The 23,109-nt window shown below is 39.2% G+C and overlaps 2 protein-coding genes across 2 annotated transcripts in view; both read left to right on the top strand.

Moving 5' to 3' along the window:
* The window catches only part of UVRAG (UV radiation resistance associated), a 304,494-nt gene that overhangs the window by 174,819 nt on the left and 106,566 nt on the right, over window positions 1-23,109 (top strand). The window contains exons 10-12 of the mRNA XM_007520229.3: window positions 84-171; window positions 3,218-3,278; window positions 13,800-13,965. Of these exons, the coding sequence (XP_007520291.1) occupies window positions 84-171; window positions 3,218-3,278; window positions 13,800-13,965 (315 nt within the window). The remainder of the gene's footprint in view (window positions 1-83; window positions 172-3,217; window positions 3,279-13,799; window positions 13,966-23,109) is intronic.
* Window positions 9,463-9,672, top strand: LOC107522357 (small ribosomal subunit protein eS28-like). The gene has a single exon (XM_060177492.1). It carries the CDS (start codon window positions 9,463-9,465, stop codon window positions 9,670-9,672), a length of 210 nt encoding a protein of 69 aa, XP_060033475.1.

Genomic DNA, 23,109 nt, shown 5'->3' with positions numbered 1-23,109 from the left:
TCTACATAATTCTTGAGGAAATAAATGTTAGAAATCATGCAAGCATATTGTTTAAATAAATAAGAATCTTTTCTCCTCAACAGAGAACTCTTTCTGAAGACCAATGCTCAGTTGACAATTCGTTGTAGGCAGTTACTCTCTGAGCTTTCCTACATATACCCTATTGTTTTGGTAAGTTTCAAATTGTCTTATTTAAAGGAAAACACTCCCCTTATTATTTATTAAATAACTGAATAACATGTACTTTTTTTAATTATTAATTTGTTTTTGACCAGAACATAGCTTAGCTCGGCTACTGGTGGTGCCAGGAGCTGAACCTGGGACTTCCTGCATGACAGCCCTATGAAGTACTACTAAATTGTTTTCTAGAATCAGAGCAATAGCACCATTCTGTCACCTTAAGTACTAAGTAGTGCTGTGGTAAAGGAAGGAAGAAAAAATGGGAGAGAGAGAAATAAAAAAAAGAAAAATGTGTAAATATTTTTTAAAGATATTTATTTATTTATTCCCTTTTTGTTGCCCTTGTTTTAGTGTTGTGGTTATTATTACTAATGTTGTTGGATAGGACAGAGAGAAATGGAGAGAGGAGGCGAAGACAGAGAGGGGGAGAGAAAGATAGACACCTGCAGACCTGCTTCACAGCTTGTGAAGTGACTCCCCTGCAGGTGGGGAGCTGGGGGCTTGAACTGGGATCCTTATGCTGGCCCTTGTGCTTTGTGCCACGTGCACTTAACCTGCAGCGCTACCGCCCAACTTCCTGTGTGTAAACATTTTATTGAATTCTCCCTGGTTAATAATGCTACAGATTTAGAGAGTATACCCTCACACCTCTATAAAAGTGTGAGATTTAAATTTTCTAGGGGAGAAAAGATAAGCCTTTTTTGTGTGGGTTTTGTTGTTCTTGTTGTTTGTTTACTTATTTTGGATAGAGACAGAAATTGAGAGGAAATGGGGAGATAGGGAGAGACAGGTACCTACAATACTGTTTCATCATTCATAAAGCTTCTTCTGCTGCAGGTAGAGACCAAGGGTCTTGAACCTGGGTCCTTGAACATTTTAATGTGTTTGCTCTACTAAGTACACCACCACCTGACCCCCCTAGGGGGAAAATACTTTTTATCAAAGGTAGTTTTCATTTGAAAATTTCTCTTAGTGAAAAAACGTAACCATATCTTAATTAAAAGCTCTGTCATGATTCATTATGAAGCTATTTTCTATTTAGAAAATAAATTTAGATTGAGTTGGTATTAGCTCCCAGTTTGCTTCTGGTATATGTCAATTTTAGTGTTAGCATGTCAATATATTATATATATCAATATACAGTATTGTCTTGTATACCTTGTACTACCTATATGCCAAGTATGTCAGTTTGATTGTAGGGTATACTTAATGTTTATGTGAAAGAATACCAAATTATTTCTGGTTTCTAAGGGATCTTTTCATTATCAACTGATTCTCACTTGTGTGTGTGTGTGTGTGTGTGTGTGTGTGTGTGTGTATATATATATATATAAAACATGCTGTGTAAGTTATACTTGTTAGTATTACACATGATACACGTGGAAGAATTGGAAGAATGTTAACTTTTAATTATTTTTTCAATAACTACGAAATATAAAACTTCTAAGATTTTGCTTTAGAAGACAAAATCTGCTAAATTTGAAGGTTTTCTTTCACTTAAAAGACATAGCCTTAAAAGGAAGTCAGGAGATAGATCACACTGGTAGATAGATCACACTTTACCATACTTGAAGATCCAGGTTCAACTCCTATCCACCACATGGGAACACTAAGAAACTTTAGTCCTTTACTATCAGTGGAATGGTACTGTGATGTTTCTCTCTCCTCACCCCCTTTTCCCTCTCTACCAATACTAAGATTTTGGATTGCTCATAGAATCTTGCTAATTCTATTGAAAATGTTTCTTTTATAGGTATGAATTGGTTCAAGTGTATATTTTATTTATTTTAATGAAAGATGATGTGGGGGAGAAACAGACACACTAGAGCACTGCTTAGCTCTGACTTATGGTGGTATTGGGGATTGAACCGGGGAACTTCTTAAGCCACAGATCTTTTCATAGCCATTATTTTTGTTTGTCTGTTTTTTTGTTTTTATATTTTTCCATCTTTATTTATTAGATAGAGACAGCTTAAAATAGAGAGGAAAGGGGGAGATATACAGAGAGACACCTGCAGCCCTGCTTCACCACTCATGAAGTTTTCCTCCTGCAGGTGGGGACCAGGGGCTCGAACCTGGGTCCTTCCACATTGTAACATGTGCACTCAACCAGGTTTGCCACCACCCTGCCCCCTCATTATGTTCTTTTTTTTTTTTTTTTGCCTGTATTGTTATTGATGGGGCTCAGGATAAGCATTAAGAATCCACTGCTCCTGCGGCCATTTTTTACATTTTATTGGATAGGATTGAGAGAGATGGGAGAGAGAAATATAGACATCTGAAGACCTGTTTCACCACTTGCGAAACACCTCTCTGCAGGTACGCTGCAGATGGGGATCCGGAGGCTTGAACTTTGTACTATTTGCAGTTAGCCAGGTGCAACACCACTCGACTCCCCATAGCCATTATGTTCTCTTTGGCCAGGCATAAAATATTTTTATGGTTTACAATTACATGAATTAAACAATTTGCTGGGAGTCGGGTGGTAGCACAGCGGGTTAAGCACATGTGGCACAAAGCGCAAGGACCGGCACAAGGATCCCAGTTTGAATCCCTGGCTCCCCACCTGCAGGGGAGTCTCTTCACAAGCCGTGAAGCAGGTCTGCAGGCGTCTCTCTTTCTCTCCCCCTCTCTGTCTTCCCCTCCTCTCTCCATTTCTCTCTGTCCTATCTAACAACAACGACATCAATAACAACAACAATAATTACAACAACAATAAAAAACGAGGGCAACAAAAGGGAAAATAAATAAATGTTAAAAAAAATTAAAAAGCTAAAAAAAAAAACAATTTGCTTGCATTTTATTCCTTAAGTGCTTATTTTGTAGACAGTTTCAAATTTATACAGATCTAGAATTAGTAACATAAATGACTCCACATATTCACCAGTCTCCTTCAACAGTTATGATAGTATTTTGACTCTAGGGCAATATTGTCTTTGAGTTAATAATGACCTGCTGGATTCTATGAGATTTAACTTAAAGTTTCTTTGCTTTATAATTAAAAAGACTTAACTTCACTCTTTGGTTGCATTTGCAGAATGAGCATAAGGATTATTTTGTATGTGGTGTCAAGTTGCCGAATTCTGAAGATTTCCAAGGTATTTCATTTCTCTTTTACTGATAGAGAATTAATATACATTACTCATAGAGATGTTGCAAAGGGGAACAGAGATGCCTTGAGATATTGCTTGCCTAGCACTTTATCCAGAAGGGTTTTCTTTCTTTCTTCTGTCCTTCCTTTCTTTCTCTCTTTCTTTCTCTTTTTTATTTTTATTTATAAAAAGGAAATACTGACAAAAACCGAAGGATAAGAGGGGGACAACTCCACACAATTCCCACCACCAGAACTCCGTATCCCATTCCCTCCCCTGATAGGTTCCCTATTATTTAGTCCTCTTGGAGCATGGCCAAAGGACATTATGGGATGCAGAAAGTGGAAGGTCTGACTTCTATAATTGCTTCCCTGCTGAACATGGGCGTTGCCAGGTCCGATCCATACTCCCAGCCTGTCTCTCTCTTTCCTTAGTGGGGCAGGGCTCCAGGATACATTGGTCCAGTTGGCATCATGGTAGCATCTGGAACCTGGTGGCTGAAAAAAGAGTTAACATATAAAGCCAAACAAATTGTTGACTAATCATGATCCTAAAGTCTGGAGTAGTGCAGATGAAGAGTTGGGGGTCTCCATTTTGTAGATAATTAGTAGTCCTATTTTAGTTATATTCCAAAGAGCCCATGACTATACTAGTTGCTTTTTTGTTTTTTGTTTTTTTTTCTCCTGAGCCTGACATCTGATATGCAGGTGGATCCAAGTTATTGTCTGGGGAGATGATGTCATGGCTGGAAAAAGGACCAGAAAGCTGGATCAGGGGAGAGAGTAGCTCCTAAATATGGGAAAGGTGTATAAATATTGACTGTAAACCCCTCGATTTGATCTGCTCTGGGGCCCATATTCAGCTTAGGAGCCTATGTGGCCTCTGCATCCCTGTAGATCTGAGCTCACATTCTGTGGTCATGAGTAGGAACGTTCCAAGCTGTCCCAATTTCAGGACCCATCTTCCTCAGGTGGAACACAGAGTATGCTGTCCAGCTTCCCTTCAGAGGATGGAACATTCTCTACTGTTGTTGATCCACATTGATGGCAAGGTCCTGTGGGGGCCCACAGGGGTCTATTGTGTGTTTCTGATAAAGATAACCAGTTAACAATGGAGAGAGGGATTTATTCGAGGTCTAGGCCCACCAGAAAGGTTTTCTACTCCCTCTCCTTTCCCAATTGCAATACATGGTGTTAGATTCCCTGTTGGGATGCTAATGGAAGTATTTGGCCTAATAGTGGAAAATAAATTATTGAACCTCATATTTGAAATCTAAAAGAAAATAATTATTAAATGGACTTTAGGAAAATCAGTAGGATTAAAAAATCTCTTCAGTCTTCTTTTTATAAAAATCTTTGTGTGTTTGGACCTTAAAAACAAGAAAAATTATTCTATTGTTTAGAAATAAATTTCTGCTGGTGTGAGACGTATTTGAAAAATAATTTTTTTTGTTATTCCCACTGCTACAGGGCAAACGTGTGCTACCATTGCGGCCCTCTTTTAATTAAAAAAATTTACATTGAACTTATTGTAGACTATGATTCATTGACAATTGTTATATTTTAAAATAATTTAATTTTCTTAATCTCTTTACCAGGACAAAAAACAACTCATTTTATGTATTTACAATGAAACTATTTTTATTACTAACAGAGTGAGTTCTTTTCCCCCATAAACAGTATTTAGATGGCCTCTCTGTCTTTTCTTTTTACTTCATCATCATTATTATTATTATTATTATTATTATTATTAGCCTCCAGGGTTATTGCTGGGGCTCAGTGCCTGCACCATGAATCCACTGCTCCTGGAGGCCATTTTTTCCCCCTTTTGTTTCCCTTGTTGTTGTAGCCTTATTGTGGTTATTATTGTTATTGTTGATGTCGTTCGTTGTCGGATAGGACAGAGAAAAATGGAGAAAGGAGGGGAAGACAGAGGGGGAGAGAAAGACAGACACCTGCAGACCTGCTTCACCGCCTGTGAAGCGACTCCCCTGCAGGTGGGGACCCAGGGGCTTGAACTGGGATCGTTACGCCAGTCCTTGTGCTTTGTGCCACGTGCGCTTAACCTGCTACACTACTGCCCGACCCCCTAGTATTATTTTTTAGAAGGCTTCTCTCTTAAAGCTTTATAGTTTATTCCCCAAAGTAGCATGTTACCTGTTTGTGAAACAGTTATTCAAGAGGAGAGGGAGAAAATCGCTAGTTCTCATTATAACTTTCCCTATAAACAAATTATTATTTGTGTTTCTTTAATACTTAAGGCTACTTTAATTTATTCCCCCTTTCCGGTCTTTACAAACAGTTCTTATCTCTAATGGTTGGGACTTGAAGATAGACAAAATAGCAGGGGACACATGTTCACAACTTGTCCCCCTTCTAGAAGTCATTTAATTTAGAGTTAGCCATATAAGCTTTGAGTTCATTTCCCAGTTAATAGCATGAATAGTAATTTTGCCTTACTTAAATTGTGAAAACAAACACCCTCTGTAAATCATAGTCTTTGGAGTTAATTTTAGGCCAATTTTATGTTTTGAAGCCTTCACACACATGCTTTCCTCATTCATTTGTATATTCATTCAACAAATCTGTTGATTACCCTGAACCCTATACTAGATCGTAAGGGTACGGAGTATGCATTTGTTGCTGGAAAGACACATATACACGAGTGCGCACGTGTGTGCTCGCTCTCTCTCTCTCTCTCTCTCTCTCTCTCTCCCCTCAAACTATTTGTAATTGAGTATCTATATACCAGGCACTGTTCTAGGCTTTGAGGCTGTAATGAAGGCCGAATTCACTATGCTCTCTCCTTTCCTGGGACAAGCAGACTACTGAGGGATAGGACCAATAAACTAGAAAATCAGTGCTTAATAAGCATTCTAATGGAGAAAAACACTACTCTGGGTTAGATGAAGCTAGATTAGGTAAAATGTCAAGCGGCTTCTATAAGGAGATAAAATTAACAGAAAATGTGAAAGCTAAAGCCCCCGTGCTCCATCTAGACAATAACCAGGCCAAATGCATGTGGCTGGGAAGTAATGAACATGGGGCAGGCCCGCTCTAGTGACAGAGAGATCAGCAAGGACTGTGAGTACGCTGAAGAAGCTGTGGTTTCTTTGGAGTGAAAATCCCTGAAGGGCTTTCAGAAAAGGGGATGATGACTTGAGCTGGTTTATGTTTTTATGTTGCTTGACTGCTGAGTGGTTTGGAACGATGTGGTAGGAAGAGCAGAGACCGCAGCATTGGTGGACCCTCACTCTATTGCACTTCAGGATTTTTCTTGAGTTTTCTTTTAAGTGCTTTAAAAGCTTTCACTCACTCTATGCTAGTTATGCCTAGCAAGCTGAACACATGGTCCCTGTCCTTTCAAAGAACTAGATTATAGTTTAGCTTTTGATTATAGTTGTTGAAAATGAAATGAGAGATGAAATAAAATATATGTTTTATTTTTTACTCTAAGCCTTATTCACTCCCTAGGACTCCTATACATTAGGAGTTTTAAGATGCAGTATTGGTAGCATTAGACTTTCAGATCATTTCACACTGCAAGGTTCATCCACCTGCTCGATTTGTTGAGTGCTTTTCTGCGTATTGTGTACTGTGTCCAGTGTTTAATGTAAACAACGAATGAAGACAGTGACTCTGCCTGAGCAAGATTGTAATTGAATTGAGGCCATCAAGCTTGCAACTCACCGAATAAAGAAATACTAACTGAATCCATACTGTGTGTGTCACTTAGAAGTTGATACCAGGAACACAGGACTAGAAGAAGTGGACATAACCAGTTTTGACAAGAGGGGCACAAGAGAACTTTTATAGAGAGATTTTGCCTCAGAGTCCAGGTGGCAGCTCTCTGAGTAGAGCATACACATTGTCATGCAGAAGGACACAAGTTCAAGTCCTTGGTCCATACCTGTAGGGGGAGAGCAGTGATGCAGTGTTGTAGGTGTCTCTCCTTATCTGTGTTTTTCTATCTTTCTTTCTGTCTCACCACTATCAAGATATATTAAAAAAAAAAAAAAAAGAAAGAAAAAGGATGACTTGGAGCCATGTTGGCACTAAGTCCCAGTAACTCTGGTGGCAAAAACAAACAAAAAACACCTGAGCTATCTTAATAGATGAACTCATGTTCTCCTGTCCCTTTGAAAAGGGATATTGGTTATTTTAGGTTGGATAAGTAGATATATAGTAATATAGAACATCATATAAATTAATTTATTTAATCCTCAGTAACTTTCATTTCTAATCCATCTGTGAGAAAAAGACTTGAACTCACTTTAAGAATAAGACAATTAAGACTGAGAGAAATTCATTTATTTCTCCAAAGACTCCTTCCTATAAGCTAGTGGGAGAGCTAAAGTCATCCCTGGTTAACCTTGTTTTGGGTCCATATTATTCATGTTATAATACAACTATCTTCCTTGATTTGAATAATAACCTCTTCCAAAGTCCTGACAATCTGTTAGTGCCTGAGAACAGCTGCATTCCCTATGAGACTAGCAAAGGAATTCCAAGCGGAATATTCTGTCGTAGTCAGAAGACTTTGCCTCGATAAATTTCACACTAAATAGGCTGATACTATTTGGGAGTCTTGGTTATAAAGGCCCAGTATTTACTGTGCTATTCCAGTTAGGTAAGTTACTACTAGGGTATGCCGAAGAGCCTGGACCTACGATAGGGAAAAGTTGTCCAGTGTAGGGTATTCCTGTGAATTCCATTGATGGAGACATTTTTCATTTAAAAAATGTTTGTGTGTATTTTTACGTAATCCATAACACGAGAGCCTTTTGTGGTAATGAGACCCAGATTTCTTTCTGTGTCTGTATCCCTTTATGCAGGCATGATTTCTTGGAAAGGAGAGTCCATATGTCAAACAGTATCTCATTGAGAATATGGAATGATTCCATAGATGCTGTGGCAGTGATTAGAGTCTTAACTGTTTTGCCCTGTGTGGAACAGTGGGTGCTTGATTCCTTAACAGAGCAGCTGCCTGAGTGATTGGGAAGGCAGGATGGTAAGAGCTTTCAGATCATTTAATTGTACCTGGATATATTGAGTATTCATGATCAAAAGGACATTTGCATTATTGTCATGGCTAGTGTGTATATGTGAGATTTATTATAAAAGTTACACAAAAGCTACAACCCTGTGGAGGGAAAAACTTAAGTGGGAAAAAAAATCAGAAATTATTACTATGAGGAAACTACAGGTTTTTTGAAGTTCCTTCAAGCATTGTTTTAATCTGGGTCCTTTTCACATACCTGAGTCTTGTAGTTGTCCGCACCCCTTCCAGCTAATTCTCATCAACAGAACAGTGCTCTGTGACCTTCCTAACCCCCTAGAGTAGCATAAGGAACACAAACCTCTGCTCTGCGTTTGGTGTCAGGGACATCATTAATACTTACTAGAAAAACACACCCCAGAGAGCCAGGTTTGGGCTTTGGCAGGTAAAAAAGTCTTTTACATCTTGGAATGCTGGAAACCCTAAACCTTTTGGTTTTTCAGTTAACATGATTGGCAAGAGAATGTGACATCTGAGGTTTTGTGGCCAGTAAGCATCATGATTAACCACATGAGCTCACATTTTCCCACTGAGATTCTGTGGTCTGGGGGTGATGAAAGTGACTTCCCTACCAGGAGGTGGTTTTCCTTTTGAGGGGACTGGGATACCCATGGGCCCTGTAATGCCTCACCCACGGTCCTCTTAAAATGCTTTTTAATATAAAGCTTCAATATTGGAAATCCGACACCATGGCATTTCACAGCGCGTCTGTGACTGAGACTGTGGACTGGACTGGGAACCTACCTAGTGTGTTTATTGTGGAGCGGAGGAGTCCTGTGGTGGAAACAGTGGTGAGTGTGAAGAGTCAGGATGGAGACTGATTTCCAGTTTGTCTGGTTTTCAGTTTTCACTGTTGCTTTTTGGTTTGCATGGCTAGGTTTCTCTTAGATACTCCTTTTTAAATCTTCAAATAGATGGTTAGTGTTTTGATCATTGTAAGGCAGTGATATTAGTAGATCAGTTCTTGTTCTTTTAATAGATGTGTGAATGTAGTCTCCAATTATACAAGTGGAATTCTTTGAGTATTACCATCATTTGAGTAATGAAGAAAGTTAGATACTTCAGTGTTTAACATTAGATAGATTAACAAGAAAATTTACCACTCTGCCCGACCGTCAACCACACTGCCATCATGGACACGCGTCTCATACAGCCCATCAAACTGGCCAGAGTCACCAAGGTGCTGTGCTGGACTGGCTCAGAGGGACAGTGCATCCAGATGTGTGTGGTGTTCATGGATGATGCCAGCAGCTCCTTCACCTGCAATGTTAAGGGTCTACTCCATGAGGGTGACCTGCTCATGCTATTGGAGTTGGAGCATGAGGCCTGCAGGCTGCGCTAGCCCCTTGCTGGGTTCCAATTTCCAGTGTCTGCTCCATCACTGGCCTTCTCCAGGATGGCTTGCCCCGTCAGTAAGCCATTTGTATGTAAGTGAACAGAAAAACAAAACTCAGCATATAGTTAACCCACTTGGCAAATCAATTAACAACTTTTTCTGTTGCTCTCTAGAAGTATTTCCAACCCTTTTCCGGCAGGTCTTCTAGGGAGAGGGAAGCTTTGTGTAAAACACATATAGCAAAATTCAAGCTTAGCATAGTATTATCCTTCCTTACATTATGTAAGTCCTTTTCTTATCTCCCTCTAGAAGTTTCTCAAGGACCAATTTCATTTACTGATGGGACTATTTTATATTTGATGAACCCTACTTTTGAAAGCAGGAGGCCGGACTCAGCAAATTCTAGGATTCCTAGTCCCAACTATGACTCCTTGGCTTGCTATTTGGGGGCCAGGATGTACACAATCTCCTCAGGCTGTCAGTCATGGCTTTACCATATAGGTATATTGTTTTGACCAGGCCACTTCCACCACCTGGATCTCATTTTTCTCATCTCTAAATTGATGGCATCAGGCCCAGTGATTTCTAAGGTCCCTGCTAGCTCTTGTGTGATGATTAAGTTATAGTGTAATGAATTGTTGATGTAATGTAATGTATAAGCAATGTAATTGCATATCAGTGTAATGTAATCTAGGGTAGTGTAATACACAGATTTCAGCAGAAGCAAGAACTTTGTGGTACTTTAGGTACTTAGGGCTGGGGCGGAGGATGTGGTCTCTAAAACAATATTCAGGATTCCAGTTGGCTACACATGACTCAGTCAATTGAAATAAAGACTGACTTTTTTTTTTCATCAATTTAACCCGAGGGAGCATCAAATATGACTCAAGGAATAAGTCACTATGGACTCAGAATTTTTATGTTCTCTGCACATAATAGAAAACTGTGATGGCTCTAAGGTCGTACGTGCATATCATATAATTGGTATAGTCTAAACTCTGATATTAACAACAACAACAAAAAGAAATTCTGTAGTTGACAGTAAAGTTCTGAGATGGTATGGTAATTTGCTTAAGACAGGCTTTAGTGTCAGGTCTATCTATTCACTAGCTGTATTTAGACAAATTCCTTAACATCTTTAAGCCTTAGTTTCTTTCTTTATTAGTAAAGTAAGCAAAGTAGAGTATACAAGGGCTTAGCAATTGTTGAAGAGTACTGGCTGTCATAAATTACTATGGTCAATTCCTGGTGGAAGTATAGTACATAAGTTATTATCATTATCATTGTTGTTATTTGTAATATGACCAAAGAGAAACCAAGAATCTACTGTGGTAGTCTAGTGCAGAGAATTCACTGAGAAGTAAATAAGGAGGTGAAGAACAACTACAGAATGGTTTCACTAGTATGCAGAATATAGAGAACTGAATCTACAAATGCAAAAGAAAACTGTCAACCTCTATCTAAGACTGTGGGAGAGCTACATTGGTTATCTATGGGGGTGGGGATAGGGACACAGACCTTTGGTGATGAAAGTGGTGAGAAAAAAAAAAGACTTTACTGTAAACCACTAACCTTTCAAAAAGAGAGGATTCACTGAGCACTAGATAATCAGAGGCATTCTTTTAATTAGAAGGTAGCTTTTAGTTACCAAAGTAGAAATATAGTGAATGAAAAATATTACTAATAGGGCCAGGCGGTGGCACACTGGGCTAGGTGCACATAGTATTAGGTACAAGGAACTGCGTAAGGATCAGGGTTCAAGCCCCTGGCTTCTCACCTGTTGGAGGAACATTTCACTAGCTGTGAAGCAGGTCTGCATGTATATTTTTCTCTCCACCTCCCCTTCTCTCTCAGTTTCTCTCTGTCCTGTTGAATAAAATGTGGGGGCGGGGAGAAGGCTGCTGGGAGCAGTGGATTTGTAATGCTGCCACCAAGCCCCAGCAATAAACCTGGAGGCAAATAAATAAATAAATGGGTGTGTGTGTGTGTGTGTGTGTATAACTATTGAAGTTAAAAGTGTTTCTAAGAATCAAGAAATACTCAAGCCAAGGTTGTCTCAATCATTCTAGCTGTTCTCTTGCCAGAGGCATATTGCCATATTATGTGTTAGCTTTTATTGTATGCGTCTCTATGTATTTATATTTTCCTTCATTTGTGTGAATATATATATGGAGACTACTATATGCCAAGCAGTTAGTTAACTTTTTCTCACTCCTGAGACATATTTAAAATCTTTTGTTGGGGAGCCCAGTGGTAGCGCAGTGGGTTAAGCGCAGGTGGCGCCAAGCGCAAGGACTGGCAGAAGGATCCCAGTTCAAACCCCCAGCTCCCCACCTGCAGGGAACTCGCTTCACAGGCAGTGAAAAAGGTCTGCAGGTGTCTGTCTTTCTCTCCCCATTTCTGTCTTCCCCTCCTCTCTCCATTTCTCTCTGTCCTATCCAACAGCAACGATATGAATAACAACAGCAACAGTAACTACAACAATTAAAAAAAACTTTTGTTGTATTAATCTCAGTTCTGAGTACCCTAGTGACCGCTTGGTAGGTAGCAGCATAAATCTGCATGGTGACTTGAAAATACAATTCTCAGGGCCTGGGGAGACAACATAATGGTTATGCAAAGACTTTCATACCTGAGGCACCAAAACTTCCAGGTTCAATCCCCATCACTACCATAAGACAGAGTTGCAGTACTCTGAACAACAACAACAAAAAAGATATAAAAAAAAATACAATTCTCTGGGACTTCTTAAATGACTGTTGTTTATGTTTTACTGGAGCAGCATAAATAGGGTGTTTATGGCTTCCCCCCCCCTTTTTTCTCTTTTGACAGAATAGAGAGTAACTGAGATGGAAGGGGAAGGTAGAGAGGAAGAGAGAGAGAGAGAGAGATAGTGATAGCTGAAGTGCTCCTTTACCACCTGTGAAGCTTTCCCCCTGCGGGGACTGGAGACTTGAACCTCGGTCCTTGTGCATGATAATTTGTGCACTTAACTTCATGGCTGATCATCCAGTCCATTCTGTTTCTTTTTCCTGTTTCAAATGTCCACATACATCCTGTCTCAGAATTCAAAGGCTTATTAGCATTATATTAGCCTAGTAAATATTGAGAGCACACCTTATGAAAGTGCATTATTCTACTTCGCTTTGAGTGATGTTATACTGCCTATTACTAATAAAAAAGTCATTAATGAGTCAAAGGCATAATACATATATAGTGTTATGTTTAAAACTTTTATATCATAGAACTCAGTTCTGTTTTTTTTAATGCTGGAAGGTAGACTGGGTTATTGAAGGCGCTGAGAATTCTTTTTGTACAATTTTATTGGGGAAGCAGTGGTTTACAGGACAATTGTTAAAAAAGGTACAATTTCTTTTCTCTCCAAGGTAGCTGTCTGCATTCCACTGCCACCACCCCTAGTCTGTGAAGAATTCTTAAGGGGTGGGGATATATATCCGGGCCAGGTGATGACACGCACAGTTGAGTACCAAGCACAGGGATCTAGGTTCAAGCCCCTGCTCCCCACCTGCAAGAGGGACACTCCACAGTTGGTAAAGCAGGTCTGCAGGTGTCTACCTTTCTCTTTGTCATTATCTCCCCATCCCTCTTAATTTCTCTCTATCCTATCAAATAAAATAGAAAAAAATACATATATATCAAATGTCAGTCTCATCAAATTAGTTGTTGGGCAGTAACTATAAGTATAGTAGATTAAATTTCAAGTTTGTTATTATGTTTAGAGTTGTATAGACTTTCCCCCCATTTTTTGTTGCCCTTGTTGTTGTTATCGTTACTGTTGCCATTGATGTTGCTGTTGTTGGATAGGACAGAGAGAAATCGAGAGAGGAGGGGAGACAAAGAAGGGGAGAGAAAGATAAGACATGTATAGACCCACTTCACCACTTGTGAAGTGACCCCCCCGCAGGTGGGGAGCCAGGGGCTTGAACCAGGATCCCTACGCCGGTTCTTGTGCTTTGTGCCATGTGCACTCAACCCACTGCTCTACAGCCCGACCCCTGATGCATAGACTTTTTATGATTATCAATATGCTCTATAAAGTCTCTTGAAAATGTTCTGTTGTTATATTCATAAGTAAAACAATTGTTTTATTTTCTCTGCTTTTGACTTTCTAGCAAAAGATGACGGAAGCATTGCAGTTGCTCTTGGTTACACTGCTCATTTGGTCTCCATGATCTCCTTTTTCCTGCAAGTGCCCCTCCGGTATCCTATAATTCATAAAGGATCAAGATCAACCATCAAAGACAATATCAATGACAAACTGACTGAAAAGGAAAGAGAGTAAGTACCTTTAAAAAGAAACTTATGAGATGTGACCTAGATCATGGCAAGTTTTTTTTTTTTTTAATATTTTTATTTTTATTTATTTATTCCCTTTTGTTGCCCTTGTTGTTTTATTGTTGTGGTTATTATTGTTGTTGTCGTCATTGTTGGATAGGACAGAGAGAAATGGAGAGAGGAGGGGAAGACAGAGAGGAGGAGAGAAAGACAGACACCTGCAGATCTGCTTCACCGCCTGTGAAGCGACTCCCCTGCAGGTGGGGAGCCGGGGTTCGAACCGGGATCCTTATGCCGGTCCTTGTGCTTTGCGCCACCTGCACTTAACCCGCTGCACTACAGCACTACAGCCCGACTCCCCATGGCAAGTTTTATGTATCACTTTTAAGGCAGAACATTTCTTTGAAATGCAGTGTAGTCATTCATTCATTTAGAAAATAATGATTCAGCTCTGACATTTCTTAAAGTCCCTCATAATAACACACTTATCTCATATAACTTTAGTGTGCTTTTGTGAGGACATGTGTCATATAATTTGCATTTGGTCCCTATTCCTGGTGTGTCTGTTTTGTGGAAGATAATAAGTAAAATGGTTAAATTTAGCCATTTAACTAGCCATTGCAGCAGATTATGAAAAAACAAACAGCAACAACACCAAAAAAAAAAAAAAAACCACCAGGTTCATGACCTCAACCTTCACTAAATATTCACTACCAAAGCAAAAAACTGATAGAACAGGATTGCACAGAAAGGTGTTAGACGCAGTGGGAAGATAGCTTTCTTGGTAGAGCATACATTTTACCATGAGCAAAGACCCAAGCTCGAGCATTGGTACAACATGGGAGCAGCAGGGATGGTAGCTAGCTGTGGTTTCTCTTCTTTCTCTACCCCTCCACCAACCACCTCCACTGAAATCAAAAGAATAAAAGAATTTGTCTGAAGCAGTGGAATTGCTTATGTGACAGTTCTGGAGAGGAGTCCAGGAGTGGAGCTGGTACAAATGCTGCTGTGTTGCTTCAGCTTTGGAGTTGCCTTTTAGCTGATTCAGCCAACATTCAACCAATAGTTACAAACCTTTGAAACTTCCTCCTGTGACGTGGAAGTGGTGCAGTAGGTAAAGCATTGGACTTGCAAGCATGAGGTCCTGATTTTGTTCCCCAGTATCACATCTGCCATAATAATGCTCTGTTTCTCTCCCCCTTTTCATTAAGAAGTGAATGAAGCTTACACCACCCCCACCCCCACCCCACACCGCACACCCCCAAGGTTTTGACAAGGTTGATTCTGAGGGCTTTTTGTTTATTTGTCATTGCTTATTTCTTTGTTTCTCTGGAGGACAGATTCTTAGATCTACCTATTCTACTGTTTTCACTGACCATTCTGTTTGTTTGTCTAATGAAGAAAAGTGACTTAGAAGGGATGGAGGGACTTCTAGATGAGTTTAAGCAAGAGGGAGTACTGTGACCTGATATGGATCTGACAGACATCAGACTAGATGGAATTTTTGTTTGTTAACTTTTTTCCACCAAGGTATTTTTAGATTGACCAAAGATTAAACCCAGGACTTCATACATATTTGATAATCCCCTTGAACTAAAGTTGTTTATTATTATTATTATTATTTAAAACAATTTAGAGTGAGGGGAAACAGGCCATGAAAACAGAATTCACACTTTACCATTCATGGTTCTATGCTGCGATGACATCATCCCATGGTGTTTTTTCCAGGTGTTGCTTGAGTTCAGACCTACAGCCTCACAGACAACAGAGCATGTGCTCTATGGAGTCAGCTACCTCCTGCCCCACCATGTAGTTCCAGAGAGAATGGATCTCCTTTGCCCTCTCCCTGGATTCCTTAGTAATAAAACTAAGTGTGTAGATTTTTATCATAGTTATGCCTCATAATCCTCAGAAGTTTGAAGTAGTGACTGGAGAGATAGAGTATTAGATAGAGGTAGAGTATTAGATAGAGGTAGAGTATTAGATAGAGGTAGAGTATTAGGCTTTCATAAAAGCCTTAGTTTACTGCTTCAATCCCTGGCACTTCATTTGCCTGAGTGATACTCTGGCTTCTCTCTTTCCTTCTTTTTTGCCTTATGTGAAATTCATCTCTCTCTCTTTCATATTACATATGTATCATTACATATGTAATAAATGGAATCATTTATTTAAATAAGAGATGTTTGAAGGAGAGGTGCTCCTCAAAGTGATACGTACTCTTTCTCCTGAACAACCTACTTGCTCTAATTGTGCAGGAGCAGTTTAACAAATGGGTATCTCTTAGTCGTATGATTCAGTCTGAGTAGTACAATAATTTGTTTTGCTTTAAGTTTTTTATTAGTGATTTAATATTGATTTACAAAATTACAAGATAACAAGGGTACAACTCCACACTGTTCCCAGAGTCCTGAATCCTCAGTCCTTCCATTCCTACAGCACTTCTCTTAAGGTTACAGATATGGGTTAGCTATTTTAACTATTATTTCTACAGCTATCTGTCTATATTTATATATGTTTGCCCTTTTTACAAACTTCTGTATTGGGGGATTAATGGTTTACAGTCAACAGTAAAATACAGTAGTTTGTACATGTATAACATTTCCACATAACAATACAAACCCCACTATGTCCTCCTCTGCCATCATGTTTCAGGACCTGAAGCCCACCCCAGAGACTTTTTTTTTTTTTTTGCTTACATAAAATTTTTTAAGATCAAGTAATTGTTTGCAGTTATCTTATGCTAAATTTTGGTTCAAATATAGTGATTTTTTTTTCTTTTAAACTTTTTTCCCTTTTTGGGGGGATTAATGTTTTATAATCACCTGTAAATACAATAGTCTGTACATGTATAACATTCCTCAGTTTTCCACATAACAATACAACCCCCACTAGCTCCTCTGTCATCATGTTCCAGGACCGGTACTCTGCCCCCCACCTGCACCCCAGAATCTTTTACTTTGGTGCAATACACTCCAACTCCAGTCCAAGTTCTGCTTAGAGTTTTCCCTTCTGATCTTGTTTTTCAACTCTATCTATGAGTGAGATCATTCTATATTCATCCTTTTGTTTCTGACTTATCTCAGTTATCATGATATCTTCAAGCTTCATCCAAGATGGGGTAAAGAAGGTGAATTCACCACGAACCTGAGACTTTGGAGTCTCAGGAATAAGACTCTCTTTGCATAACTGTTTGCCATCTACCCCTGTTCACATTTGTCAGTTCCACATAACAATTCAACCCCCCTCAAGGTCCTCCTCTGCCATCATGTTCCAGGACATGAACCTTCCTCCCCTATCCCAGAGTCCTTTACTTTGGTGCAGTACACCAGACCCAGTCCAATTTCTGCTTTGTGTTTATTGTTCAACTTTTTTTTTTTTGTAATTGGATTTGTTTCATTGAAGATGCCTTTAAAATGTATATGGAAAAGAGTTCTGCCAATATTTTCTCTCAGTATTTGATAGTTTTTGGTCTAACATCTAAGGGGTGTAGAAATCCCCTACTATTATTGTGTTGCTGTTAATATATTGCTGTAGCTCTTTTAGTAGATGTTTGATGTATTTAGATGGCCTCTCATTGGGTGTATAGATGTTAATATTTGTTAAGACCTCTTGATTGACTGATCCTCTGAGCATTAAGTAATGTCCACCCCTATCTTTTTAAGTTTTATTATTTTAAGATCTATCATGTCAGACTGAGAATAGCTGTTCCTGCTCAACTCTGGTTTATGGTGGTGTGGGGGGATTGAGCATGGGAATTTGGAGCCTCAGGTGCGAGAGTCTCTTTGCATAACCATTATACTATTCCCCCCTCCCCTTTTTTTCCCCTCTGTGGTGCCATCTTCCTTTCCACGTCACACACACACACACACACACACACACACACACACACCCATTACTACATCCAAATGTCCCTCCCTTTTCCTCTTCTCTCTTTAGGTCCCGATGGAGTTGAAGTTCAGAGCCCTCTGGTCATCTTTCTCCTATCATTTCTCCCCCACTGGAAGTATGGATCAAAATTACTTTTGGGATGCAGAAGGTGGGAATTCTGGATTCTGTAATTACTTCTCCACTGAGACATGGGCATTGGCAGGTCGATCCATACCCCCAGCCCGTTTCTTTTTCTTTTTCTTTTAATTTCTTTATTGATGGGATTAATGGTTTATAGTCAACAGTAAAATACAATAGTTTGTACATGCATAGCATTTCCAGATAACAATATAACCCCCACTAGGTCCTCCTCTGCCATCATGTTTCAGGACCTGAGCTCTCCCCCCCCCACCCCTCCCATCCTGTTTCTATCTTTCCCTAGTGGGGTAGGGCTCTGGAGAGGTGAGGTGCCAGAACACATTAGTGAAGTCGTCTGCCCAAAGAAGTCAGGATAGAATCATGATAGCATCTGCAACTTGGTGGCTGAGGCTGAGACTGTGAATGTCTCTGCTGTAGCTGGGGAATTTTGTTAAGGTCAATAGTTGTAGGTATGTGTTGTTTTGTGGGAGATTGGCTCTGTTTCCTGCTACTCCATGACCAGAAGTCCCAGTAATTTGTTTTTTTAAGTACTTATTTATTTATTTATTTATTTCTGAATAGAGACAGAGAGAACTTGAGAGGGGATGTGGAGACAGAAAGGGAGAGAGAAAAAGAGACACCTGTAGCCCTGCTTCACCACTCGTGAAGCTTTTCCCCCTGCAGGTGAAGACCTAGGGCTTGAACATGGGGGGTCCTTGGGCACCGCAATGTGTGCACTTAAAGAGGTGCACCACCACCTGGTTTACTGATTGATGATAACTGACTGATTGTTCTGAGCAATCTGGGAAGGCCAGCTAGATTAAGTGATCGTGTCGACCATTTTTCTTTTGCAGTCAGAGGAAACAGAAACTGCATTTCTGTATAAGTACCACGCGCTAACCCACTGCGCCACTAGAGCTCCTAAATTGCGTTTCTGTGAACACGTTTTGTATCCTACCTCTTTCATCACTTTTAGTGAAATATGGTGTCTTTTACTGATTCTCATATAGATGCATGTGATACTTTATAATTGCTAATCATGAGGTATGTTTTATAATTAATATTTTGCATAGGGCAGCTTCATTTTATTGGTCTATTAATTAACACATCTCACAATTGATACAGCCTTAGATACATGAACTGATTTTATGCATGTTAATAATGCCATTTAAAGCCATTCAAACCCTTTTTGGAACAACATGGATATATAAATAAACACTTGAATCAAAAATGCATTTATTAACTGTGTTTCATAAATCTTCATAATTCTTAGTCTGCTAGAGGAGTAGACTAGACATGGTTTTCTTTTCTCCTGAATGTGTCAGTTTTGATGTAAACCTTTCTAGTGTTTTAGGTGGAATCAGGTCTTCATGGGAAATGAAAACTAGGAATGGCATGACTCATTGGACAAATTATACTTAATTTGATAGGCCTAAGGATCTTCAGTCCCTGCCCTCTCTGATTACCTGTCTCATCTAGCTATTAGGCATGTAGGATATTAGAATTCAGAGCTCCATTAGGCTAATTTTGCTTGGAGGAGCCAGTGTCCTAGTTCTGTTCTTTGTGTTTGAAGCACTGGTCGGGACTGATGCCTTGCCCAAACCATTCCTTCTGCACCTGCACACCGTAAAGGGAAAGTCTGAAATCTTTGCTGCATTTCATTTTGAGCCTCATACCACAAAACACCAAGGAATGTAACCAAAGTCTAGCTATAGTCTTACTTCTCCCTCATTTCTGCTTTCACTGAAGACTGAGAAGTAATTTTTAAAGAAGTTTTTTTAAATCCTGAAATGTATTCATTATTGTTTGTACTACTTAGCTGTTTGCCAGAAAGTATATTCAGAATAGATTAGTGAAATGGTCATAAACCTGGTACCTAGCTGATGATAGCATAAGGCTTTTTCAAACACTCAAAAGATAACTAAAATTTTGTTGTTCGTTCTTTACTCAGGAAAAATGGGGATGGGATAATTGGCAGGTGCTTTGAAATTTCCAGGTTTGTCCATGATGTAGCATTTACAAATCTTGAAAACAGAGCTTTTTTTTTTTTTCTGCAGTGAAATGATTGGGACTTAGAGAAATGTTCATGTTTTCTCTGATTTTTTTAAAACTATATTTAAATTGATTTCTCTGGGAGATCTTGAGTAAAACCATAGAAGTATAAATAAATAAGTCCCTAGGACTATCTTTTAAGGATAAAAAATCCCACACTGCAAAGATACTGTGATAAGTCAGGTTCTGGGCCCAATGACTGTCATTCCATGTGGATCTGATGAAATGGTCTTTTCTAGATACACAATTTTAGTGACTGAGTACATCAAGCAGTTATGCATCTTTACACACACAGCCAGATCCTCAAGTCTACAGCTTGAGTCTCTTTCTTTTCCTGCTGCAGCCTTGGTATGTCTTGAGGCTTATGGAGGTGTGTTTTTTTTTTTTTTTTTTTTTTTTTTTTTTTGCCAGGAGGAGAGAGAATGAAACTTGCAGAGTAGCTGCAAGTGAATGAGCAGACACATTCTTTCAGCCTTCCCGGCATGGCACCACTGATTTATTGAATAAACAAATGATTTTTTTCTTCTAATGATGTCTCCTTTAAGCAGTTGGAATTTTCTCTAGAAATGAAGTCTGGGTTTTTGTTGCTTTAGCTTAGATTGAAAATATGAGGGGGACTTGGTGGTGGTGCACCTGGTTGAGTGCACACGTTGCAATGTTCACAGACCCTTGTTCAAGCCTCCAGTCACCACCTGCAGGGGGATAGCTTTGTGAGTAGTGAAGCAGTGCTGCAGGTGTCTCTCCCTCTCTGTCACCCCCTTCCTTCTCAACTTCTGGCTGTCTCTATCCAATAAATAAAAAAATAAATAAAGATAATAAAATTAAGAAAAAGAAAAGAAAATATGAATGTGTTCACATTGTTCAAATCTTCAGGCTGCTACACTTTGTCTCCTCTCTTCTGTTACTGCTGTAGGTATACTCAAGTACCTGTTGACAATATCTCATATTAAGAATTATAGATTCCTTCCTATAAAAATTCTCAGTTGATTGAATGCAGAATTCAGAGAGGGTTGGTGTTTGCACTAAATTAGCATCTGTTTGCTTTCATGGCATCTGATTTAGTGTGTGGCCTTCTACCCGGGAGACTTTCACATCACTCTTCAGTTTAAGACCTGTGGCTTTAATTTTCAGATCTTCTCCTATTTGTCCTACAAATTTGAACATTTTCAAAAACCTTACCCCTTCATTTTATTATACAGTCATCCATCATTTATAGTGGTTAATCAGTTCCAGACTCTTATCGCGATAAGTGAATTTCCACAAAGTAGGATTCTTTATTTATAAATGGAATATTTTCATAGTTAGAGTGTAGAAAACCTGTTTATGACCTTCTAAATACAGTTTTTGACATTATTAGAGCCCTCTAGACATAATATAATACCCATTTAGCTCTGCTTCCTTGTTGAAAGAGACAGTAGCTGTTGTGTGTATTTTTTTCATCTTTACGGATGGAGTGAATGGTAGACTCATTCAAGTCATAATGGTGGGCAGCCTCCATGATTTTCTTGCCATCTTTGATCATATCGAAGAGTTTCACCTTCTCTTGGATGGTGAGCATCTTTCCTCTGGCACTTAGTTTCATCATCAGAAGCCTTAGAAGCAGCAGCACGTTTAGGAGCCATCATAGGGCTTAGATAAAAGTTCTCAGGAACCGCAAACACTTGTAAGAGCAACGATGCTTCTGATGCTAAATGATATAGTAACGTGTATGAGAGAAACATGCTCTGATTGGCTTGGTTTCCCCACAGCCGATTTCAAACGCACACAAGGAGTGGTTGAGCTGCTGAACCTGGTGTTGAAGGATTTGCGGGAGTACTCGAATACATAGACCTACAGTCCATACGGATAGTCATATTCATTTTAATTATAATACAGGGGTGTATAATTGACTCAAACAACCAGGCACACGCTGTATCATTTTCACTGTCTCAATCAACTTTTTAATGAAGATATTTGGGAAAAACAAAAAACGAGATAGAGTGAAGCTGTAAAAGTCGAAGCACAAAGTGGCAAAGGACAACTGTAGACGGTTTCTCAGGTGTTGATATTTAGGGCACTCAAGTAGCCCAGCAGATTGTAACCTTTAAATTGAACAATGAGTTGTGATGATTTGCCCCAGTGGGAAAGGGTGAAACATTTACTTTGCTTTGGTTTTTTTTTTTTTTTTTTTCCTCATGATGCAACTTAGCAATGTAATGAGAGTGATATTTGCAGTGTGACTAACTAGTCTAACTGAAATGAATAGTTACTAGTTCTTTCAAACCTTCTACTTGATTAAAGTCATTTAAACTAACTTGGGGAAAAAAAGTCTCTACTCCTGTGAAAGCTTACCCAATAGCTAGCTATAATCCAACTCCATTAAGGCTGCCTACGAGTGAGTGCACCATCAACTAGAAATGAAGGTGAAAGCAAACTGTTCATGTGTGTGCTGAATTGTAGACTTACTGTTTTAGAACGAGAGAGAATATTTTAGGTCATCTGGTTAAATCCTTCATTTCTCAAGTATTGAGAGACTGGAGGATTAAAGGCCATGTAATAGGTTAACTGTCTTTTTTTAATTTAATTTTTATTTATTTATTACTGGATACATAGAGAATTTGAGAGGAAGTGGGTAGAGAGGGAGCAAGACAGAGAGACAACTGCAGCCCTGCTTCACCACTCATGAAGCTGCATGTGGGAACCAGGGGTTTGAACCTGGGACCTTGTACACTGTAGTATGTGTACTTAGCTAGGTGCACCACCGCCTGGCCGCCAGGTTAACTGTTTTCATGTTGACATGGCCCATGAGGAAAATAAGGCAGAAAAGATGATATGCTGATTTTCAGTGTAATACTTTTTGGCAAACACTCAAAAGATAGAAATATACCTACTTCCTGGCTCTCTACCTGTGAGGTAGTGAAGCAGGTCTGCAGGTGTCTTTCTCTCCCCCTCTTTGTCTTCCCCTCCTCTCTACATTTCTCTCTGTCCTATACAACAATGACAACAACAATAATAACTACAACAACAATGAAAAACAGGGGCAACAAAAGGGAAAATAAATATTAAAAAAGAAATATATCTACTAAAATGAGTTTGTGTGAGACCAAAATA

The sequence above is a fragment of the Erinaceus europaeus genome, chromosome 17, assembly GCF_950295315.1.
Source record: "Erinaceus europaeus chromosome 17, mEriEur2.1, whole genome shotgun sequence".
Lineage (NCBI taxonomy): Eukaryota > Metazoa > Chordata > Mammalia > Eulipotyphla > Erinaceidae > Erinaceus > Erinaceus europaeus.
Note: the sequence above shows the minus strand (reverse complement) of the source record. Positions and strands in the feature narration are given on the sequence as shown.

Bases quoted from the DNA above. Each gene is read 5' to 3' on its own strand.
- LOC107522357 (XM_060177492.1), top strand. From the start codon at position 9,463: ATGGACACGCGTCTCATACAGCCCATCAAACTGGCCAGAGTCACCAAG.